The following is a 22,708-nucleotide window of genomic DNA, read 5'->3' as shown; positions in this document are numbered from 1 at the left end:
TGTTTTTTTATCCTGGAACTACAATGTTTATTACATTTACCCTGAAACTACCAAGTTTTTTTTACATTTACCCTGGAACTACCATGGAGTTTTTTTACATTTACCCTGGAACTACCATGTTTTTTTATCCTGCAACTACCATGTTTTTTTTTTTTTTATCCATGAACTACAATGTTGTTGTTTTTTTATCCTGGAACTACAATGTTTTTTCATTTACCCTGGAACTACCATGTTTTTTATCCTGGAACTACAATGTTTTTTTACATGTACCCTGAAACTACCATGTTTTTTTTTTTTTTACATTTAACCTGGAACTACCATGTTTTTTTTTTTTGTTCATTTATCCTGGAACTACCATGTTTTTTGAACTACCATAGTTAGTTTAGTTAACATGGACCAGAGAACCTCAGTTTAATCATGTTAAAAAATGTTTTTTTACAATTACCATGAAACTACCATGTTTTTTTTTATTTTTAACATATATATTTTTTTATATTTACCATAGTAACACCATACTTTTGTACATTTACACTAGTAATACTGGTAACTTTGTCATTTATAGTACCATGGTATTATAATGTTTTTTTTTTTTTTACATTATAGTAATACCTTGTTATCTCTAAAGTACAATCATTGTACCATGGTATTTTTTTATGACTTTTTACTGCTGTCCAGTTACAGGTGGATTCTGTGGCTCTGTGTGTGTGTGAGGGGATTAAAGGTCAGCGTTTTGATTTATGTTGCAGTTCAGATTTCAAATTGCACATAACCACCAGAATTCAGTATTCACACACAACCACACACACTGACCTTTGATGTGCGGATAAAAAGCCTCTCTATCTGAAAAGTCAAGAAGCTCCAAAACTCTGAGTGTGTGTTTGTGAAAAGCCTCCAGCAAAAGGGCATAATGTCAGTCTAAATGAGTGTGAGTGTGTGTGTGTGGTCTGACATCACTGTGACTAGATACACACACTGCAGACCGCATATAAAACAACACTACAGCAGTAATGTGGTACCTTGATGGTATCAGATGGTAAAAACCATGGTACTATGTGATCGCCATATGCATGTACATCAGTATTTAAAATAGTACATGTCCCAAAAACACATGAATATCATGGTTCTGTTTTACACCATGAGAAGATCTGTGACGCTCAGGAATGAATGAGGATGTTTCTGTTCCTCTCTAAAGGAAAAGGAGGATCAGAGGAGAAACGCAGCATCTGCATCCTGATATCACACACATCACAGATGTCAAAGGTCACGCGTCATACCTGCTGTTGTAATGATCAATCCAGAGGGCAGGTGGCCTCTAAAACATGAGTGTGGGTCAAAGGTCACCACTGCAACCTGCTGACGTTCAGACAAACTGACAGATGAAAGCTTCATACTGCACAGTACGTACTACACACTTGACTGCTTTTTTCAAATAGTATGTTAAACAGTATGCAAACATAAAGGTCTGTTGTCACATGACCTGCTAATTATATGAGAAGTCATTTTTGTCAGTCTGATCCAATGAGTAAAGCAAGAGATGTTCAAATCACAGCTGATGTCATTTCTGCTTGACTTGTCGCTTTGGAAATGGACAGTCAAGTCTTGTACATTGCATTGTGTGATACAGTATTCCTATTCACTAATATATCCCTCTGATCAAATTTATTTATGATTCTAGCATCATTGCTTTTTTTTCTTTTACAAAGAACAGTCTTGCATCACAAAACTGTGCCCAGTTTTCAAACTGGGCAAAAGGAAATTACCCCATTACCAATTTTAATAAGAGAGTATAGTATATTAAATAAAAAACACATAGATCACCTTAGGAATTGGTTCATTTTTGTTAAAACATTGATTTATTTTTTATATTTCAATTAATTTTATTAATTTTTTATTGTATTTATGAATTTAATTTCAGTATTTTTTCATTACTGATTTTATTTAGTAACTTTTAGTCTAATCACACTTGTAATTTGGCATGATTTGTTTAATGATTTTGTTCTTCTCTGATATTTAAAATATTTTCCACATATTTTGATGGTTTAATATTGAACTTATAGGGTCATAAAAAATAAATATCTCCCCCATACGTCACTTTTGACCACTACTCTAGGTATGTGCAGATTTTGCCGTGCCAATAAAGTACTAAAATTGCACTGAAATTGAATGGAGAGAAAAAGAATGATCTTGAAGAAAACTATTTTATTTTGACAATATAAATATATGCGACATGACTGAATACTACAGTCTTACAGCAGCTTTAGTGCAGCAATCGTGACAAAAACACCCCCATATGAACCCAAAGACAAATACAAAACAAGTAGTGACATAAAATGATTATAATATCTGTGTGTGGATCGCTCACATTATAAATCGATTGTGGAAACGTCTCAGTGTGTGTGTGTTACTGCTGTTTGAGGAAGAGTGCCGCTCCGCTCTGGATCCATGTGTCATGATCTCCGGCACACGGCAGCTGCACGTTTGTCACCACACACACACGCTCAGCACTGCTGTACACGGGCAGAGAGATGCACTCGTCTGGAGAATAACTTCCCACAGTGCTCTGAAACACACACACACACACACACACACACACACACACACACACACACACACACACACACACACTTTAATCTACAGCTATCACTGGAAACATCAAAGAAATGTAATTATTCTAGGTGGCTGTTGAATGCTTGAATCTGATTGGTTGACGAACATTCTAAGGTGTGCGATTATTTTCAAGTAAAACGCACGAATAAAGTAGTTCCAGCAGGTTTTGACCGCATTACAGCTCCATATCACTTCGCCAAATGATTTCAGTTACTTCAAAGGTCTTTAAAGCTGACAACAACAAAAGAACCAAAACCCACAACGACACTGACAAGCATATATATGAATAAAACAATAGGATAAAAACAATGAATTATTTCCATGTTTTTTGCCACAAAATTACGTTTTATTATGTACGTAAAGCACATACTCTCTCTCTCCCGCTCAAACGCACACACATACAGTACGGACACACACTCAGCGCTGCTCTGATCATATTATCAGTAAAATAGTTTAGCAACTTAAAAGCTACATGACGTCTTTCACTAGTGAGAAAATAACGGTGCTGTTCTTTAAGCAGATAAACCTACAGTTTCACTATTAGTAGAGACGCTGATACCGAACACTGTTGAGAGACTCAGATAATTCACACATCTCACTCTCTCTCTCTAATAACAGCATTAATAACTGCATGGGTCTGCTATCAGTGGCTCAAGCCTCCGTTATGAGCTCTAAAATTGCGTTTTGAGGCGAGGGATGAGATGCGTAAGAAATTAGTCCCACACACAAGAGTGATTTAAGGTCTAAAACCTGACAAACATCTTGAGATACATCATCTGAACAATGTTTTGAGGTGAGGTAACCGTAGTATAAGCGTAATAATTGACTCCGGGCCGTTGAGTTATTAGAATATAATGCACACCCGAGGTGGTGATGTGGCCACGACCCGAAGCGGATGTGCGTTATTTTCTAATAATTCAATTATTCCGTTTCTTCTTACACAGATTTCTGGAATACTTGATTCTGATTGGTCAGTCGCGACATTACGAGGTGTGTTATTATACAACCATCGTCAATAGCAACGCTGAATAACAAACACCTCAAGCCTGCTGACATTTTGTTATATTTATCGATTTTAATGAAAATGAAATCGGAGGACTTCAGTATTAATAATACTGTAATACTGTTGCTGTATTCATCTTCTTGTCAGGACTATTGTTTTGTACATATTATGCACATCTGTATATATCTTGTCCTCATAATTATTTATGTGTTGAAAAGTGGTGTGACTGTACTTTATCCCTTAAATGCTCGTCTAGTTTGATCTGGTTCAGTCTTCTTGGCTGAAAGCCACTTGCTAGCAACTGTTTTCTTATCAGAAGCTTTGCGTTTAGTAAGCTAATAACATATTTTAACAACAATTTATATTCAATAATTCACTTGTGTGGGAAGTATCGGTGTAATAAACAGGATAATGTACATCCAGCCGGTGGTTTATCGTGAAATAAAAACCCTTTCTGTTTCACGTCGGGGTCCTGATCACCCTGCCGGGAGTTTATTCTGCGATAACCACCGGCTGAATGTACATTATGTCTTACTGAAAGGGTAAAGTGTGTGTGTGTGTGTTACCTGTGGGATCCAGGCCATGTGACACGCAGGGACGGCAGACACACTGGGAGAGTCATGATGGCTTTCAGACAGACGGTTTCCATCGAAACTACAACCTTCCAACTGCAAACCACCAACCTAGAGAGAGAGAGAGAGTGAGTGAGTGAGTGAGTGAGTGAGTGAGTGAGAGAGAGAGAGAGAGAGAGAGAGAGAGAGAGAGAGAGAGAGAGAGAGAGAGAGAGAGAGAGAGAGAGAGAGAGAGAGAGAGAGAGAGAGAGAGAGAGAGAGAGAGAGAGAGATAACATGGACCAGAGAACCTCAGTTATATCATGTTAAACACATTCTTCGTTCGGAGGGAACGTTTGTACCTTCACTTGTAGTTTTGCTTCAGTAATCTTGCCCCTCCATGACGTGACGAACTTCAGGCTGTCCATAGAGCAGCTCATCAACCTAAAACACAATAAAACCTACATTTTTATTCTAAACTTCATAAAATACTCTTAAACAGGCTCTTTGTGCGACTGTACCTCTAAGACTTCTGTATGTGTGAGGTAGATTACATCATTTGAGCTCAGTAAATGTGCAGAAGTTATGTTAGTGTGTGTTATCTCTGATTTCAGATTACCAGGTTTAGGCGACTCGAGCGACCCCGGTTTCATTTAGCCCGTGTGTGTGACACACATATCCACAAGTCTTTAGTTTAGCAGGTGTTTATCAGGTAAGTTAGCTCGAGTTTACTTTAGTAGGTATAAATGTATAAGTTTAGCAAGTGAACATAATGAACATTATCCAGGTTTATAGTTGTTTTGTTATAGTAGGTAAGCATCCTTCATTATATTTCCATTCATTTGAAATATATACAATGAAAAATATAATGTAATGTTTTTTTTTTTTTATATTTATATTTGAATGCTTCATATATTATTTCTTTTTTTAATATTTTATATATTATTATTATTACATGTTATTTATATTTTTATATTATATTTTTCATGTTTTTCTATCATGTACCACAGTAATCTTTGCAAGTAATACTGTGGTAGCACTATAGTACAGTGTCAGACGATAATATTACGGTACTTTGAAATATACAATGGCTTTAACATGATACTTTCAAGATTACCATAGTAGTACCATTGTAATATATATATATATATATATATATATATATATATATATATATATATATATATATACACAAGTTAGCATGAGTTTTATCAGGTGCATTTCATTTCCATTATAATTGTAATATATCTTCATTTACTTTAACAGGTGTGTGCTAGATAAGTTATATTTTACCTCAAGTTAACCTTAGCATGTGTTTTATCAGGGGTTTAATTTTCATTATCATTATATATATATATATATATATATATATATATATATATATATATGTTAGCAAGTACGTCACCTGGCGGTCTCTTGTCTCAGGGCGTTCAGGAAAGTGTCCGGGTGGAAAAGCTCTGACAGATCCAGCATCTCCAACAGCAGTCCAGCCCTCTCAGCCCTCTCTACCCAGCCCTACACACACACACACACACACACACACACACACACACACACACACATGCTGATGGCGTGCGATGACAGAAGTGATTTGAGTGCTGCTGGTGTCAGTTGTACAGTAACAATCACTGCTTGTCCTCAGACTCCAGACTCTCTGTGCTTTACGGCTCAGAACAGCGGAGACTCTTTCTAAAAGCATCAGGAGACAGTGTGTGTCCATCTCTACAATTATTATTATTATTTATTTTATTTTTTCAATTCAACTAAATTTATTTCGGTCCTCATAGACAATTTTCCAAAGTAAAAAAAAAAAAATACATATACATAATAACCAAAAAAAGGTGTGACTTCTCTAACTTTAGTTAGTGTGTAATGTTGCTGTTTGAGCATAAACAACATCTGCAAAGTTACAACGCTCAAAGTTCAAAGCAAAGGGAGATATTTGCTTTTACAGAAATGGCTTTTTAAGGACTACAACAAACGGCTGGTAGAGACTACACCACATTCCTCCCGGGTTAGTGACATTACCAACCCTAGAATTTACATAAACCCCGCCCCCTGAACACGATTTATAGATTATCATGACAGAATATGCTAATCAATGACTAGAAGATAACTACACATCAGCTTCATAAATTCATCAACTAACCGTTCAGAAATGTTCTGTTGCTTCTACATGTTGTCACTTCTTCTCGAGTCTCTCCAGACTTTGTTTTGAACATAAAAGACTAAATGTTTTTGAAATTTTTAGTGCATGTGTGTGTGTGAGGTAAAAGGACACGAGCTCTTGAAGCTCCGCCCCCTGTGCCGGGAGCAGCAGCTCATTTGCATTTAAAGGAACAGACACAAAAACAGTGTGTTTTTGCTCACCCTCAAAAAGTGACAATTTTAACATGCTATATAAAAATATCTGTGGGGTATTTTGAGCTAAAACTTCACACACACACTCTGGGGACATCAGAGACTTATTTTACATCTTGTGAAAAGGGCATTACACCAGCCCTTTAAGACAACAACACACACTCAAGTGTTGCAGTAATAAACCTCAGTGCTGATGAACAACAGTGCAACTGTGTGCTTGTAGTGATGCTTGTGCTTATAATGAAACACATGATCATCCACTGGTGTGGACATGAATATATGCTAGAGTTCAAAGGTTTGGGGTCGGTAAGAGTTTTTAACGTTAACAGCTGGTGTTGTAGAAATGTGACTCCTGGAGCAGGTGGGCGTCAATATAGGCACACGGACCTCGATGACCTCGACTTTCAGTTTTATAATCATTTAAGGCGAGACACCCCAGGTGAACAGGAGAAAAAAAAAAAACTAACAGAAATCAGCATGAAACTTCCATAGTTGATCACTGACATTAAGACAAATATCTTTTGTATTACAAGTTTTTTAATATGTATGTTTAAATATGCAAATTAGGTAGTATCTCATTAAATATGTGCTAATTTGCATATACTTCCAGAAGAGAAATCTGAACATTGGATAAAGCCAGATTCAAAATTCTTGTTTGATTTTGTTGACATATTAGAGCAGGGGTGGGCAAACTACGGCCCGCGGGCCACATACGGCCCGTTAGGCTGTTTAATCCGGCCCGTCGAGTATTTAAAAAATTGTCTAAAGATCGCATTCATTTTGCCTTTTTCTTGCAATACTTTGCGTTATGCGTTGCATATATTTGACAATCGGAATATCAGATATTTCATGCCATAGCTAGCAAATGTAAAAAAGGAAAAATGACATAAAAGCAGATCATCATTCATTCAGCGCTGTTGTGGCTGCGGTGTGTCACGTAACAAGCTAGACGCGTCACCATGGAAACCAAACAGACAGCGCATAGACTTGGTGCACGTTAATGTTTATTTTTTTTTTTTTTTTAAACTCACAGAGAAAAAAATGTTCGGTAACCGCTTGCACACATGTTTAGTTTTTCCTTTGATTTGTCTGCTATTTAGTTTTGCTACTCTGGATTTGTGGATGTATCCTCCTTTATCGCCCGGCTTTCGACTAACGTTACGCTCCCCTGTCTGCCATGTACAACCCGGTTTTGTTCATTAAATGTTCTGATCTGCCTTTGCTTTTTATGTTTTATTTTATTATACTTAAAATAAATTTGTATAATCGTTTATTTCGTTTTTTTTTTTCCCACAAATGTATGACTTTTGGAAGTGCAAATTGATTGCCATGCAGTTTTAATAAAGTTGAATTAACGTAACCTTCTGTCATTTTTACTCTTCTAAGTGTACACTTAGGTTTTTTGTTTCTAATTTACGGTTAGGCCCATTAAATAATAATAAGGATAAAACATATTTAAAAAGTATAGGCTATAATTATCAAACATCTGACTAATTAAAAATTAACCTCAAAACATAACATATGCTAAATGGGGGATATCTAGCATAAAAAAAATGTATTGTCAGAATGTCGTCTCTCAGTTGTTGAATTTCGCGCAGACGTTGCCACAACGTAAATGTGTTTGCTCAGCCCGATCTCATGAAAGTTCGAATACCACGAATTGTATTTGTAGTTCTTATGAAACGCAGTTTTCGCGTGCATATGATACGCACTTAAAGGGATAGTTCGCCCAAAAATTAAAATACGGTCATCATTTACTCACCCTCAAGTTGTTTCAAACCTGTATGAATTTCTTTTTTCTGCTGAACACAAAAAGAATATATTTTGAAAAATGTCGGTAACCAAACAGTTGATGGACCCCATTGACTTCCATAGTATTTTTTTTTCCTACTATGGAAGTAAATGGGGTCCATCAACTGTTTGGTTACTGACATTTTTCAAAATATCTTTCAAATTATTTCAAATATTTTTTAAAAATTGCACTCCGCACCCCTAATCCTAACTAATGGGTTTACAGTGCGCAGCATATGCACGCAAAAAATATATATTTTTGGCGTATAAATGGTACGAGAAATTTAATTCGTGGTATATATACGCACTTTCATGAGATCGTGTTTCATAATCTGCTACTGGGCCGGCCCTCTGTCAAATTTTAAAACCCAGTGTGGCCCTTGAGCCAAAAAGTTTGCCCACCCCTGTATTAGAGTCAAAGGTTTTTACAGGGGGGATTTTGGATATCTCTTTTTATCACTCCATTAATAAGAAAAAACTGTCAACAGCCATAAAAAAATCAATTTTCACCCCGTTTTTAGGTATAAAATGTTGTATAAATCAGAATCTGAATGATATATGAACAAACCCCTCGGTAAAAACCTTAAGAATATAGATAGGAATACAACTGGAAGGTTTGGTGTGTGTAAGAGCTGCTGAAGTGGAGATTTCTGGCTCAGAGTATGAGGAAAACGGCCTTTAAAATTGACATCAGCCCAATGAGATTTCGCTTTTAGAGTTAAATGCCCCATTGTACTTTCTGAAAGAAGACGTTATTGAAGACAAATCGCCCAAAATCTTAAAATTGACCAGTAAAAAAAAAAAAAAAAAAAAAAATGTTTTTGCCTGCCGTGTCTCTCCTTAAGGAGCCACATTTGATCAAACTATTATGTTTTCTTGGACCAAAAACAGTCAATTTATGTTTTCAGTATCATTTCAGACCCTTAAAGGTGAAGTAAGATTTTTTATGTTAAAATCCATTCTCTTAACTCAGTTTACTCTTCATTGACTACCATTAGTGTGCTCTTCATGGGTTTATCTCCCTCAAAAGTGTAAACGCTGAGCCTCTCAGACACCATTAAATCATTAAGAGCTGTCCGTTCAGATCTGTCAATCACTTTCCAGCTCAACCAATAGTGAGAGTGTGGGGCGGGGCTACTGTAGGAGGCGGAGTCAGAGGGTGTGGGTCCATGACGACCATTTGCCTGTTGAGTCATGCCTTCACAAGCACTATAAGAGCTGAGTTTGTGATGTTTGAGATGGGAGAGGCATGGGGCGTTTGGAAAATGTGCTTTATTTTTGTTAATTCCTGGTTTTGCTACTGTACCTTTAAGACTTCTATAAATACTGTGTGTTCTGGACGGACTGCTGAGGGAGTTTAAACCCTGCATTGCTTTAGTTTTAGATATTTGCATCAAGCAGAAGCTCCTACACTCTTTCACCTCAATTCTCCCTCTCAAGTTCACTCATCCACACCTCGTTCCTTCATGTTTAATGGGTTATTTGCTCGCTCGTTCTCTCTGAGGCGTTTGGTTCAATACCTGAGGGAGCAGAGAAACCATCATCATCATCTCAGATGAAGAAACACGTTCATCACGAGAAGCGTTTCTGTCGGCTTGCTCCGCAGAACTAATTACAGTCAAACTAACTCCCACCACTAGCAGACAGTTTGACACCACACAGGTGCTTTCCAGGCGCCACACACACACACACACACACACACACACGATGAGGATAGTCGATGACCCTGTGACTACATCTCATGAAAACATGTATGAACAAAATCAAAAGAAACATAATATAAAGAAAATAAAACCTATCATATGATTTTTCTTCTATAATTCTCATAGTAATGATTTTCAACTATATTATAGTAAAAAATACTGTAATAAACTATACTACACTAAATATACTATTAAGGAAATTAAAGGCACTACTGCAAATACCACCATGATGTATACAATTTTAAAATTTAGATAATACTACTAACAATAATATTATATTTTAATTATTATTATTTAAAAATTTTAACGTTTTAAAAATATGTTATCGCTGTTATGAAATAACAAAACAATAATAATAATAAGAATATAACATGAATAATAATTATCATTATTTTGATCAGAAAATCAAATTACTTTTACCGTTTTAAATGTGCAAAAATTACACAATTATATTTTAATATTACTGCTATTTTGCAATACTAAAAATAACATAAATAATAATCAAAATCATTATTATTTGTTTGATTCTATTAATAAATAATATTGATAAAATTATTGTTATTATTATAGTTTTTTTTTTTTTTTTACTTAATAATGAGAATTTGGAGGTGAAAATGTAAAATGAATGTAGTATATTGTCAAAAATGCAATAGATTTACTTCTTAATTTACATCTCAATTCTGAAGCAATCTTCATTTCCCTAATGCAAAAGATATATTGTTATTTCAGCCCAACATCAGAAGGTTAAAAAAAAAACATCATATTTTTGAGATTCCCATCAACAGAAAGATCTTTCCTCTGAAAGACACTCACACAGCTCTGTATACACACATAAGCAGATCACACACACACACACACCTGCTAACACTTACTCGTTTAGTGTTTACAGTAGTTGGAGTTTCAGTCGCACTAACATCTAAACAAACCCTTGTAATCACACACACACACACACACACACACACACACACACACACACACACACACACACACACACACACACACACACACACACACACACACACACACACACACACACACACACACACACACACACACACACACACACACACACACACACACACACACACACACACAGGCACATGAAGACAGTCATGTGATTAATGCCCATGATACACACACACGGCTGTAATGAACTCTCCCTCAGGTGATGTTGATGTGCTCATGAATTATTCACGAGTTCTTGTCTAATGCTTTTAATATTCACCCCACATAGCTCCTCCTCCTTCCTGCACTCAAGGACAGTTTCAGTGTGTGTGTGTGTCTATCTATCCATCCACCCATATATCTATCTATCTATCTATCTATCTATCTATCTATCTATCTATCTATCTATCTATCTATCTATCTATCTATCTATCTATCTATCTATCTATCTATCTATCTATCTGTCTATCTATCTATCTGTCTATCTCTCTATCTGTCTGTCTGTCTCTCTCTCTCTGTCTGTCTCTCTCTCTCTCTATCTATCTATCTGTCTGTCTCTCTCTCTCTATCTATTCAATTCAATTCAATTCGATTCAAAATTGCTTTATTGGCATGACTGTACATGTTACAATATTGCCAAAGCTTGGAACACATAGAATAATTATAAAGTATAAAATTATAAAGTACAAAATAATAAAATATTTAATATTCTCTATCTGTCTGTCTGTCTGTCTCTCTCTCTCTATCTATCATGTGTCTGTCTGTCCATCTATCTATCTATCTATCTATCTATCTATCTATCTATCTATCTATCTATCTATCTATCTATCTATCTATCTGTCTATCTGTCTGTCTATCTATCTATCTGTCTCTCTGTCTCTCTCTCTATCTGTCTGTCTGTCTGTCTATCTATCTATCTATCTATCTATCTATCTATCATGTGTCTGTCCATCTATCTATCTATCTATCTATCTATCTATCTATCTATCTATCTATCTATCTATCTATCTATCTATCTATCTATCTATCTATCTATCTATCTGTCTATCTGTCTGTCTATCTATCTATCTGTCTGTCTGTCTGTCTGTCTCTCTCTCTCTCTCTCTCTCTCTCTCTCTATCTGTCTGTCTATCGGTCTGTCTCTCTCTCTATCATCTGTCTGTCTATCTATCACATTATTTTACCTTTATATCACTTAAAGATGATCAATGTTACAAAGTTACAAACATGTTACCAAGTTAGTATGGTAAATGTTAGTTTGCCTGCTCCACAGAATAGCTGTTAAATGACCAAACTACACTGTGTAATGCGAGAGTCGGAGCGCTGTGACCCAGAGTTATCAGAGACAGCATGCCATCAGCTTCACAGCATGCATTCAGAGAGCGCTTTTATCCAAAGCCAAAGCACAAAAGAGTGTAAAAGCCCTCATGTAATGAGATGAGTCATCTCTGACACCGCGGCCCACATTCTGACGGGTTCATGTTAGGAAAACAAGGAGAGATGCCTCGAGTCACGGCGGCAGCTGCTGAGCATGATGGGAGACCGGTGGCGCTGCGTCTCGTGACACTCATCGGGTCAGATGATCGCTCTGCATTTATTTTCATTTTCATTTATACGTTTATTTATATAGGAACAGTAAAAAACAAAAAAACATGATTCCACTCGAAACCTGGAAAATATGTATCGCACATCAAGAGTATAGCATAAGCTAATCTGCGTCCTGGGTCTATTACAGCAGGAAAATATGTGGCCGATTAACAAGGCCAGCTGCATCCTGAACAAACACGACTGCTTAGAGCATTCCCGTATTCTAGGATCATAACACTCCCATAGACACGGCTAAACAAACTCGAGAACACCTGGAGAAGGTCAAACGCATTCCACGACCCCAATGTGTTGCCATTATCTTTAAAACCCTCGTCAAGCATGGAAGGTTTTATTTTTATCAAGGTTTTGGCGTTTGATTAGGTCTGAGAACTGGGAGTGATTGGTTGTATGTATGATTTCCTTAGGTCATGTTTTGATGATGTTTCGATGTATTTTAGAGTTATTTGTTGTTTATGGACAGCACTTTAGTCCGTTCTAATGGTTTTGAAAGTGCTTTATAAATAAAAGTTGAGATGAGTTGAGCTGAATCAACACATTTGAACATCTGCGTGAGTTTGTTTACCTGAATTGCGAGCGCTCTGAACACTACGGCTCGCAAATACTGCATCGGGTCCTCAGGGCCTTCCCATTTACTCTGCCAGCTCAACGGACACTGAGACACAGAGTGAGGGAGCGTTGGTAAATTAGCACAGCCTGTTATGCTGTATTGCTTAATAAAACTGTAACGTTTGGTCTATGTAAGTGGAGATTTCTGATTCTTACAGCCTATCTACAGTTAAACCAAAAGTTATTCAGACACCAGATATAATTTTTGATATTTTTTTACTAGTGTGTGCAGGACACTATAGTTCATTTATGTAAGTGAGGAGAGCAAAATAAAGTAAACTGCGACATATTATACCCAAATATTCTTCATTCAGTGACTACCAGTAACATTTGGGACCAAAAATGATTCCGACACTTTGAGCTGATCATGTTTTGCTGAAGTGTTTTTTCTTTAACTGCTAATGCTCTTTTTAGACACAGACTGAACACAATGAAGCATTGCTTGGTCACTGGTTGAGCTAAACTGGTATTATCTAATTGTGTAGTTAAATTTAACAGCTGACAGATATTCAACATAATTCATGTGTGAGACAGTCTAACAGAAGGACGGACAAAACCAGTCAAATATCCACTGATTTGACATATTTTACTACCATTTTCTAAACTATAGCGAATAAACTGTGATAATGTGAGAAATGTTGAAGGCGTCTGAATAAATGTTGGTTTGACTGTATTATAATTGAAATAAACAGATACAGCTAGATGTTAAAACTGTGCTTTGATGTTTTCTTTCCACTAGTCTGAAACACTACTTTATGAAAAGCCAAAAAACACTCAATCTAAAAGTTGACAATGTTTTTGCCTTTAGTATCTTGCTTCAATTAAATAACATGCAGGAGACAGTGATTCCTTCACTCTTACCTCTTGGTTCAGAAGTGCGGTGGCCAGCTTGTGTACGTCAGCAGTCATGAGGGACGTGCCTCGGATGACCTTACTGAGCGAGGCCAGCGACTGGTGGATGCTTTGGACCAATCGTATGCCATTAAACTGCTCCAGCTGGACGAATGAGAGAACGGGAGAGCCGACGCCCTCGCTGGGAAGAGCCACTTTCTGATGGATTAATGAGGAACCCTGAGACACGACAGAAAGAATCTATCACACGATGCAAGAGCCAATCAGAGAACGGCGGGAAACGATAACCAATCAGAGCCTCGACTCAGCCCAGAAGGACACGCCCACAGAACGTTCAATGCATATTGCACACAAAACGGCTAGTGGAAATTGTCCGTTGCTGTTTGGTTGGCTTTACACAATTTCCAGGAGTGAGGTTGCACTGTGTGCTGGGAAATGAAGTTGTGTTTTGTTGAGTTCCCAGGATACTAGGGGTGTCACAATATATCGCAATACAAAAATGCAACAATATGTATCATGGACAGTGATAATATTTATTGTGTAGAATTCACCCAAAATAAACATTAATGTATGAGAAAAAAGTTTTCAGAGTTTTAGTGTCAGTCCTACATTAAACTACTATATATATTGTTGAATATGATGTAAAATAATGCAATGAGGGAATATGTGTGTGTCCTGATAATGCCAAATGTCTTTTGTTACCAGTAAAAGTGGCCGACATTATTGTAAATATATCTAGCCAGTGACAGAGCACAAGCATATTCATCTACAATAATTCAGTATTTTCAGCTTCAGAATCATGAATATTGTTATTCTGGCGTCTCTATTGTCGGTTCATTGGGTTTCAGCATCAAGTCCAAGACTATTCACTTACACACACAATGAAACACCAAATTTAACATTTTAATCAACAGTTCATTTTTTGTTAACCTTTTACCATCGCAATAATATCGTATCGTGAGCTCAGTATCGAGATATGTATCGAATCGTGACATGAGGGAATCGTCACACCCCTATATGATACTACAACATTTTGAGTGGCACATTTCAGCTCTGATTGTTTTATGATTCTGTCACTCTTGTAAAACAAGACTGAACTGACAGAAAACCCACAGAAGAGTGCTGTTATTCGTTTCACATGCAGCGTTAACATTGTACATGGACATCTGGGACAGAAAAGAGTAAACTATGATACAACATGTTCACTAAAATGCTGATGAATACCTGATTGAGGCGTTTCCACAGGTTGAGCACGGGTGAGAGTGCGTTAGACCAGATCTCTCTGTCGAATTTGGAGCCGGCCGCTACAGACCTGCTCAGAATCCTCAACTGAGAGATCACCTGTGCAAACACACACACACACACACACACCCCTGAGGTGAGCACATTAGATCTCACTGTACACTATCCTCCATCTCTCTGTGATTGTGGCAAACTGCAGTGAAGGGGTGGGCAACTCTTACACATGATAAATTGGTCTCATTACAAGAGCTACACACACACACACACACATACACACACAGTCTCTACAGCAGTAGAGACAAAGATCAGTCTAAACCTGACAGTGACAAATAGGAGTGCAGTGCAACGGTCTGAACACACAAAGAGAATGTGTGTGTATGTGTGTGAAGTCAAGAAAGAGTGACAGTGAATGGGACTGATTTGTGTATTTCATTCAATATAAAACAAGAGACTCCTGCAGCGACCCTGAACACATTAGCAACTGTGTAGCAACGAACCCAGTCAAGCTCAGTCAAGCATCACAAGCAGATTTTTTTAACCACAATTAAATCCATTCAAACGTTTTGTTCTTCTGTCAACTTTAAAGTTGAATCCTCCCGTTGACTTACAATGTTAGCGTGTGATAGCAACAGTGTTGATGTCATTGTGATCACTTATATCTGCACAAGCGTAATCGGTCGTCTTTCTTGCATGTATTTGCATACAAAACGGAAAAGTTGAAGCATTAAATTTCGATAGAACCAGCTAAGACTTTTCATTGGTTGGCTCGCAAGCACTGCTGTTTGCTTCAGGAAATTAGAAATCCTCTCGAAGATATCCTCACAAATACAGTAAAAACTACTAAGAACATTTGAAGAGACTCTAACTAGCTAAAAATGTTCTAAAGAAAGTAAAAAAATGTGAAGATTTTTCAGGAAAAAAAATATTGGGAGACAATCCTGTGTGTGAATGCACTTTGACTGTTAGCTTATTATGAACTCCACCCCACAGGAAAGAACAATCACACACACACACACACACACACACACACACACACACACACGTGTGCATGCATGTGATGTAGAGGAATGTCCTGTTCAGCACAATATTCTCAAAACACCTCTGACCCCTCATGATCTCAACAGAAACACGCACACACACACACACACACACACACACACACACACCTGTGAGCTGATGATTCTCTGTGAAGAGCGCTCGATGTTTGCAGGCAGGCCGAAGAAACTGGGTTTGTCGTCTTCAGGAAGAGCGTCCACCACCACACGATAATCCTGCACACATAGTAGGGTGACTTTAATCCAATCGTGCAAAGCATTATGGGTAGAATCAGTCCAAAAAGCATGCACAAGATGCTTGATTCTTGTTAACTATATAGTACACATAGTACGCAGTTCACTGACCGCTATGCTGCAGGAGTTGGGCAGGTGTATCTGAGCCGGGAAAGCGTGTGTTTTCTTGACACGAGAGTGTGTGTGCGACTGCGCGAGGAGTTGAGCGTTAAAGAACTGCTGTAGGTACGAGCGAAGGATGCGCAGGTCACACACATTATCGATGCGGCCTCCATAGATGGCGTTTTCCAGGAGACCGTGCACAAATTCCCACTGGAACACCTTCCCACCTGAAACACACACACACACACACACACACACACAAGGAAAATCCTTCAAAGTGCAAAGATAAAAGCACCCTGATACACACATGACCAACACACACACCTTCAAACAGACGGTCAATGATCTCAAAGCCGGCTCTCAGGTCTGACAGAGAGAACTCGTAGAACTTCGTCCAGCCCTGTGCAACACAAACACATCATCATCATCATCATCATCATCATCATCATCATCATCATCATCATCAGTTCAATTTAACTTCATATATTCAGCCTGTGCAATAGAAACTCTCACTGAATCATGATTAAATATGGAGTCATGTTTCAAAAGCCAGAATCATGAATCTCCAAGGGCAGTGTGGAGTCATTCATCTTTTCTTTGGCTCTAAATTGTTCCCAGACTTTTCACAACAGTCATGATTTAATCTAAGCAAGTGTATGAAAGAAAACCTTTTAAAACGCCTGCTGATAATGTAAAACCTACTGGTACTTCGGTATCAAGTCGAACATTTAAAGGTATTTACAGATAAATCATTATATATATATATATATATATATATATATATATATATATATATATATATATATATATATATATATACAGGGCTTGACATCAACACCCACTTACCTGCCAAATGTGTGTGTATTTCATCAGTGATGTGTAACAGTCACTCCTCTGGCCACTTTGGTGGGTTGAATTTTATTTAATATACATTTTTCAATGGTAGTCTTTTTAAAAAGGCATCTGAAATAATAAACTAAGTGCAATGTAGTGTTGTCAAAAATATAAATTTTTCGATACATGGAATATACTAAAATTCTTCCGCAGGAAACACGATACCAGCTCCGACAGCGAGTGACACACAAACCCGCCTCTCCTCACTCTCTCGATTCATTTGCTCCGGATGAATATTGTTACAGGGCTTGAATTTTGGCAACAAATTGCGTGTGTTGAGCATAATTTTACTCATTCCTGCAGATTTTGTGCTCAAACCCAAAGTGCAGCACATAAAGACACTATATTGGCGATATAAAACAGTATAACGGATCCGTGCGTCAGCTCTTAAAGTGACAGCAGCCTAATATACCGGCCGCCAAACTATGAGATAATATAAAAATTTCTATTTGCAGTTTTTCCCCATGGAATCGATGTCAAAATGGTGGCCAGTGAAAATGCTGAGTGACTGGTAACTTTGGAAAACCACTTGTCACACTGGCTGATGAGCAAACACGTGAATGTCAAGCCCTGATTATATATATATATATATATAAAAATAGTAGTTTACATATTTTCCTTCACACAGCCCCTTGAGAGACACTATCAGCCCAATGAACTCCTTTTCTCCCACACAACTTATTAGATCCTGCCCACTTTAGGAGAGAGAGAAAGATGGAGTGAGCGAGACACATTACGATATAGAAACGCATCAGCATCAGCTAATTAAATGCAGCTCTTCAAAGGCCTGGCGCACAGTAGTTCAATTCAGAGTCAGAATTAATAATTTAAACAGATCCAAGAGCTTCTGTTTGAATTCCAGCGATTGTTTGAGGAAGAGACGCACATGTACACTACCGGAAAAAAGTTTGGAATAATCAAGTGGGGTTTTTTTTATATGCTTTTGAAAGCACTCACTTATGCTCCCATAGGCTCAATACAATAAAAACAGTTTATAATAACTGAATATATGTTAAAATGTTATTTATTCCTGTGATCAAAGCTGAATTTTCAGCATCATTACTCCAGTCTTCAGTGTTGAAAACAGTTGTGTTGCTTAATATTTTTGTTGAAACTGGCTACTGAAAATTCAGCTTTGCCATCCCAGAAATAAATGACCTTTTAAAATGTATTCATATAGAATTTGTATAATTCTTTCACAATAAGATTGACCTCAATAAATGCAACCTTGGTGAGCAGAAGAGACTTTTTTCAAAAACATAAATTATTCTAAACCTTTGACCGGTAGTGTATATTTATGTGGTCTACAGTCATGTGACAGGTGTGTACTAGGGATGTGACGGTGAGGATATTTTCCCACCGGTTAATCGACGTGTGACAACACCGGTAATACCGGTAATTTTTTAAATCGCTAATTTAAAGGCAAACGTAAAATGGCTGCGTCCATTTCACGCACGGACATTCATAATAGTACGGAGAAACACTGCTTTGTTGTTGTGTTTTTCATTAAGAATAATAGGCTAATGAACTAACCAATAAAGCAATCCGCCCCGAATTGCCGCTGATTTGAAAACAAAAACTAAAATGCATTTCAAGCAAAAATAATATTCAAAGATCGCTGGGTATTATTCGATTATCATTCGAAAACCGCACCCCTCCCCCACATGCACACACACATGCATGTATGTATAGGCTACACACCAGAGCATGTGAGCAAAGTGGAGCGGTGTGACGCTTAAATATAACTTAAAAAACTTCATATTTATGTTTAAATAATATAATGTTTTTTTTTTTTATTTCATCTATGTTGATTATATGAAAAGTGAACTGCATGAGATGGGTAAGATAGGATAATAAGATGACCAATATATCAGGAGACATATGGAGTGGATCAGACATGATTTTGATCACTTCATTAAGTTTTGTTTTGTAGAAAACCTTTTTTTAAAGTGTTTCATCTGCCTGGATTTAATAAATAAGAAGTAAATATTGCAGATAATATGATAAGGACACGGAGGCGCCGACACGTGAACTGGAGCTCGTCTCATAAATGAACCGAAACTCAGTGTATAAGTTACTTGCCTCACAGACATGAGAAATACATCTATAGAAAACTTGAAAGGTCTACTTTTAAACAAAACAATTCAAAACGAAAAGAAGTGGGCTGCTCTCTGCTACGTAATTCGTATGAAGTGTGCATTTCTCTCTATAGGCGCGTTCACTACTGTAAAGATCACGAGTCAGCATCGTAAACTTCATCTTTGCAGCCGACACTGACACAGAAAACACTAGTTTATTGATAAACGATCATGCATAATCATTACTTTTAGTGGCAAGCTTTATGCGTGCGCTTGAGTGCGGAATAGACAATATATTATGAAAACGCTCATTATGGATTATATTCTCTCCCATATATATTTAAGTAATTAAATTAATATAAATGTGCGATTAGACTAATGGCTTAAATTAACTACTAGTAGTCGACTAGAAAAAAACTTTAGTCGTTCACGGGCAGTCGTACTTATTTCACATATTTTCTAACCAGCATATGTCACTGCGGGCATTCTGAGTGAGCGGAGCGTAATCTTCATAAAGACGCTCTACGATCTGGAGGAAATATCACCACTCCCCTCACATGCTCTGGTGTGAGAAAATGTGTGTCTTCTTCTGTAGTCTGAGAGTTGATTGACATCTTTTAGATGCGTTATTGGCATCGCCACCCTCTGGTTACATGAACGTGTCACCAACGCATCAGAACCAAAAACATGGGGATTTTGTTTAAAGACAATAATCGCACAACCTTTTCGTTATTCTATAATAAAATCAACTAATTGAATATTTGAAAATCGTGACTCATCCCTAGAATAGAGCAAGTGTTTTTCCATAGGAATGAACTGAAAACGCTTTCCCTGTTTTGCTTGCTGCACACCCATGGACACATGCGGCCGTGCACATTTGTTTCATTTTCAAATTAGTGCCAACTCGGGGCGGATTGCTTGAATGGTTAGTTCATTAGCCTATTATTCTTAGAAATATAGTTGTGTCTCTATAGTCATGTGACAGGTGTGTACCTGAGGAATATAGTTGCGTCTCTCCTGACACACCGCGTGGAACCAGGCCAGGCAGAAGAGAGACTGAGCTCGAGTCAGGTGACCACCTTTACTGATCTGCTCCGCGCTCCAGGATTCATATGTCCTCGTCAGGTTCTTCTTGAGCCCTGGAGGAGCCTGAACACACACATGTTATTAGTAGATGTGAGACACATCTCTGTTACTCTATGGCTGAGAACTGACCCAAATTTCCCAAAGCTTGTGATTTGATTCCAATCGCGATTAGATTCGATATAAATTCATTTGGATATTTATCAGGTCAATTTTGCTCAAGGAAAATACTAATGCTGTAACCAGTCTATTGGTGTATTACTGTAATATTAAAGGTGAAATTAACAGATTTGTGTACAAATATTGTACATAATATACATATCATAATATAACATTACATCATGTTATATGTTATATATATATCATAATATAACATTACAAATAATGTTATAATAATAACTCTTTAATGACTTTATGTTTCTACTCCAAGTTTTTAATTGGTGGATGTCATAAAACCCGTTTTCACAACAAATTTATTCAAAAAATTAAATATTTAAGAACAGGTTAAGCAAAATATAATGAATAAGTAATATAGTGCATATATTTATCAAAACGCTTCTATCTAGAGTTATTTTTCTAGCTAACTATCAAGTTTATGGACAACAAATGGCTTTTCTGAGGTAAATATAGCGTTATGCATCATTGTTCACAAGCTTACTGATGTCTTTCTGCGGTTGAATCACTGATTACATGAGATTTCTGTTTATTTCAACATTCCTTCTGATGTTCATTCATGTTTATTTGATGCTATAACTAGTAGTAAAGAGGAAGAGATGGTTCACAGCTACAGTGATCTGTCACGCCACATTAAAGAGCGTCAAAACAGTATTTATCGTTTGAATTTACTAACAAAACTGACAGAATCTGAAAGGTGAGATTTTGACGCAGATCAAAAGTAACAAAAACACAAAGTGGTAACACTTTATTTTACAGTGTCCATGTTACATATGTACTTACCATAGTAATAACAGTAAATTATGCATAATTACATGTAACTACTCTAAACCAAACCCTATAGTAAGTACATGTAGTTAATCAATATTACTTAGTACTTAAATATATAATTACACTGTAACAATGACACCTTAAAATAAAGTGTAACCCACAAAGCTTACTGTGATTTAGGCGCACTACACATAATGTTAAGTGGGGTTTTGTTGAGGGATCAACTGAAAACAGCAGACTAAAATATCCATTCCTGGGATTTAAAGCGTAACCCTCTAAAATGCAACCTAGGCTCTTTTTGTTAATCTACCCGAGGCAAACTTTCGTGTAAAAGCATAATTAGGATGGAAACGGCACTGAAACAGTGAGTTGTTCAAAATCTTTCTTTTTAGTAAACTCTGTGTACACAAGCAATGTAGTCAATGCTTGAGTTCATGTGTAGAGCCTCTGGTGATACTGAGAGCACAGTTTCATGTTGTGTCGAGCCTTCTTAGTGTTTTAAAAATAGCAATTTTGATGCTATCATAGTCGTGCCCCATTCACTCCCATTCACAAGGCAATTTGACCGAAAAACGAAAATACGGTCAAACTTAAAAGTGGCGTTTCCATCCTAATTATGCTTTTACACGAAAGTTTGCCTCGGGTAGATTCACAAAAAGAGCCTAGGTTGCATTTTGGCGAGAGTTACGCTTTAAGATCATTAAGTGAGAATCGATTAAAATGGAGAAAGCACTGACACACACTGACCTCATAGGTGATCTTCAGGCTGGACTGGAGAAGTATGGGAGTGAACTTCGCATGGACCTCAGCAGTCAACCAGAGTCTGAAGCCGGCTTTGGGTTTCATACTGTTGATCTCCTGCACACACACACACACACACACACACACACACACACACACACACACACACACACACACACACACACACACACACACACACACACACACACACACACACACACACACACACACACACACACACACACACACACACACACACACACACTAGATGTCTCACTACAACAAATTAAATCAATAAATGCAAAGC

General features: G+C 37.2%; 1 protein-coding gene across 2 annotated transcripts in view; it reads right to left on the bottom strand.

The window, feature by feature from the left end:
* Positions 1-2,180: 2,180 nt before the first annotated feature.
* The window catches only part of dync2h1 (dynein cytoplasmic 2 heavy chain 1), a 209,961-nt gene continuing 189,433 nt past the window's right edge, over positions 2,181-22,708 (bottom strand). For both annotated transcript variants that reach the window (XM_081371030.1, XM_081371031.1), the window contains 12 exons: positions 22,408-22,518; positions 20,626-20,781; positions 16,985-17,060; positions 16,670-16,887; positions 16,436-16,540; positions 15,252-15,368; positions 14,037-14,246; positions 13,132-13,221; positions 5,567-5,676; positions 4,524-4,605; positions 4,177-4,293; positions 2,181-2,560 (listed from right to left, as the gene is read on the bottom strand). In XM_081371030.1, coding sequence (XP_081227156.1) covers positions 2,402-2,560; positions 4,177-4,293; positions 4,524-4,605; positions 5,567-5,676; positions 13,132-13,221; positions 14,037-14,246; positions 15,252-15,368; positions 16,436-16,540; positions 16,670-16,887; positions 16,985-17,060; positions 20,626-20,781; positions 22,408-22,518 — 1,551 coding nt within the window. In that variant the 3' untranslated portion in view covers positions 2,181-2,401. The remainder of the gene's footprint in view (positions 2,561-4,176; positions 4,294-4,523; positions 4,606-5,566; positions 5,677-13,131; positions 13,222-14,036; positions 14,247-15,251; positions 15,369-16,435; positions 16,541-16,669; positions 16,888-16,984; positions 17,061-20,625; positions 20,782-22,407; positions 22,519-22,708) is intronic.

The sequence above is a fragment of the Scardinius erythrophthalmus genome (genome assembly GCF_964197995.2).
Source record: "Scardinius erythrophthalmus genome assembly, chromosome: 7".
NCBI lineage: Eukaryota > Metazoa > Chordata > Actinopteri > Cypriniformes > Leuciscidae > Scardinius > Scardinius erythrophthalmus.
The sequence above is the reverse complement of the archived record's forward strand: the minus strand, read 5'-3'. Positions and strand labels throughout refer to the sequence as shown.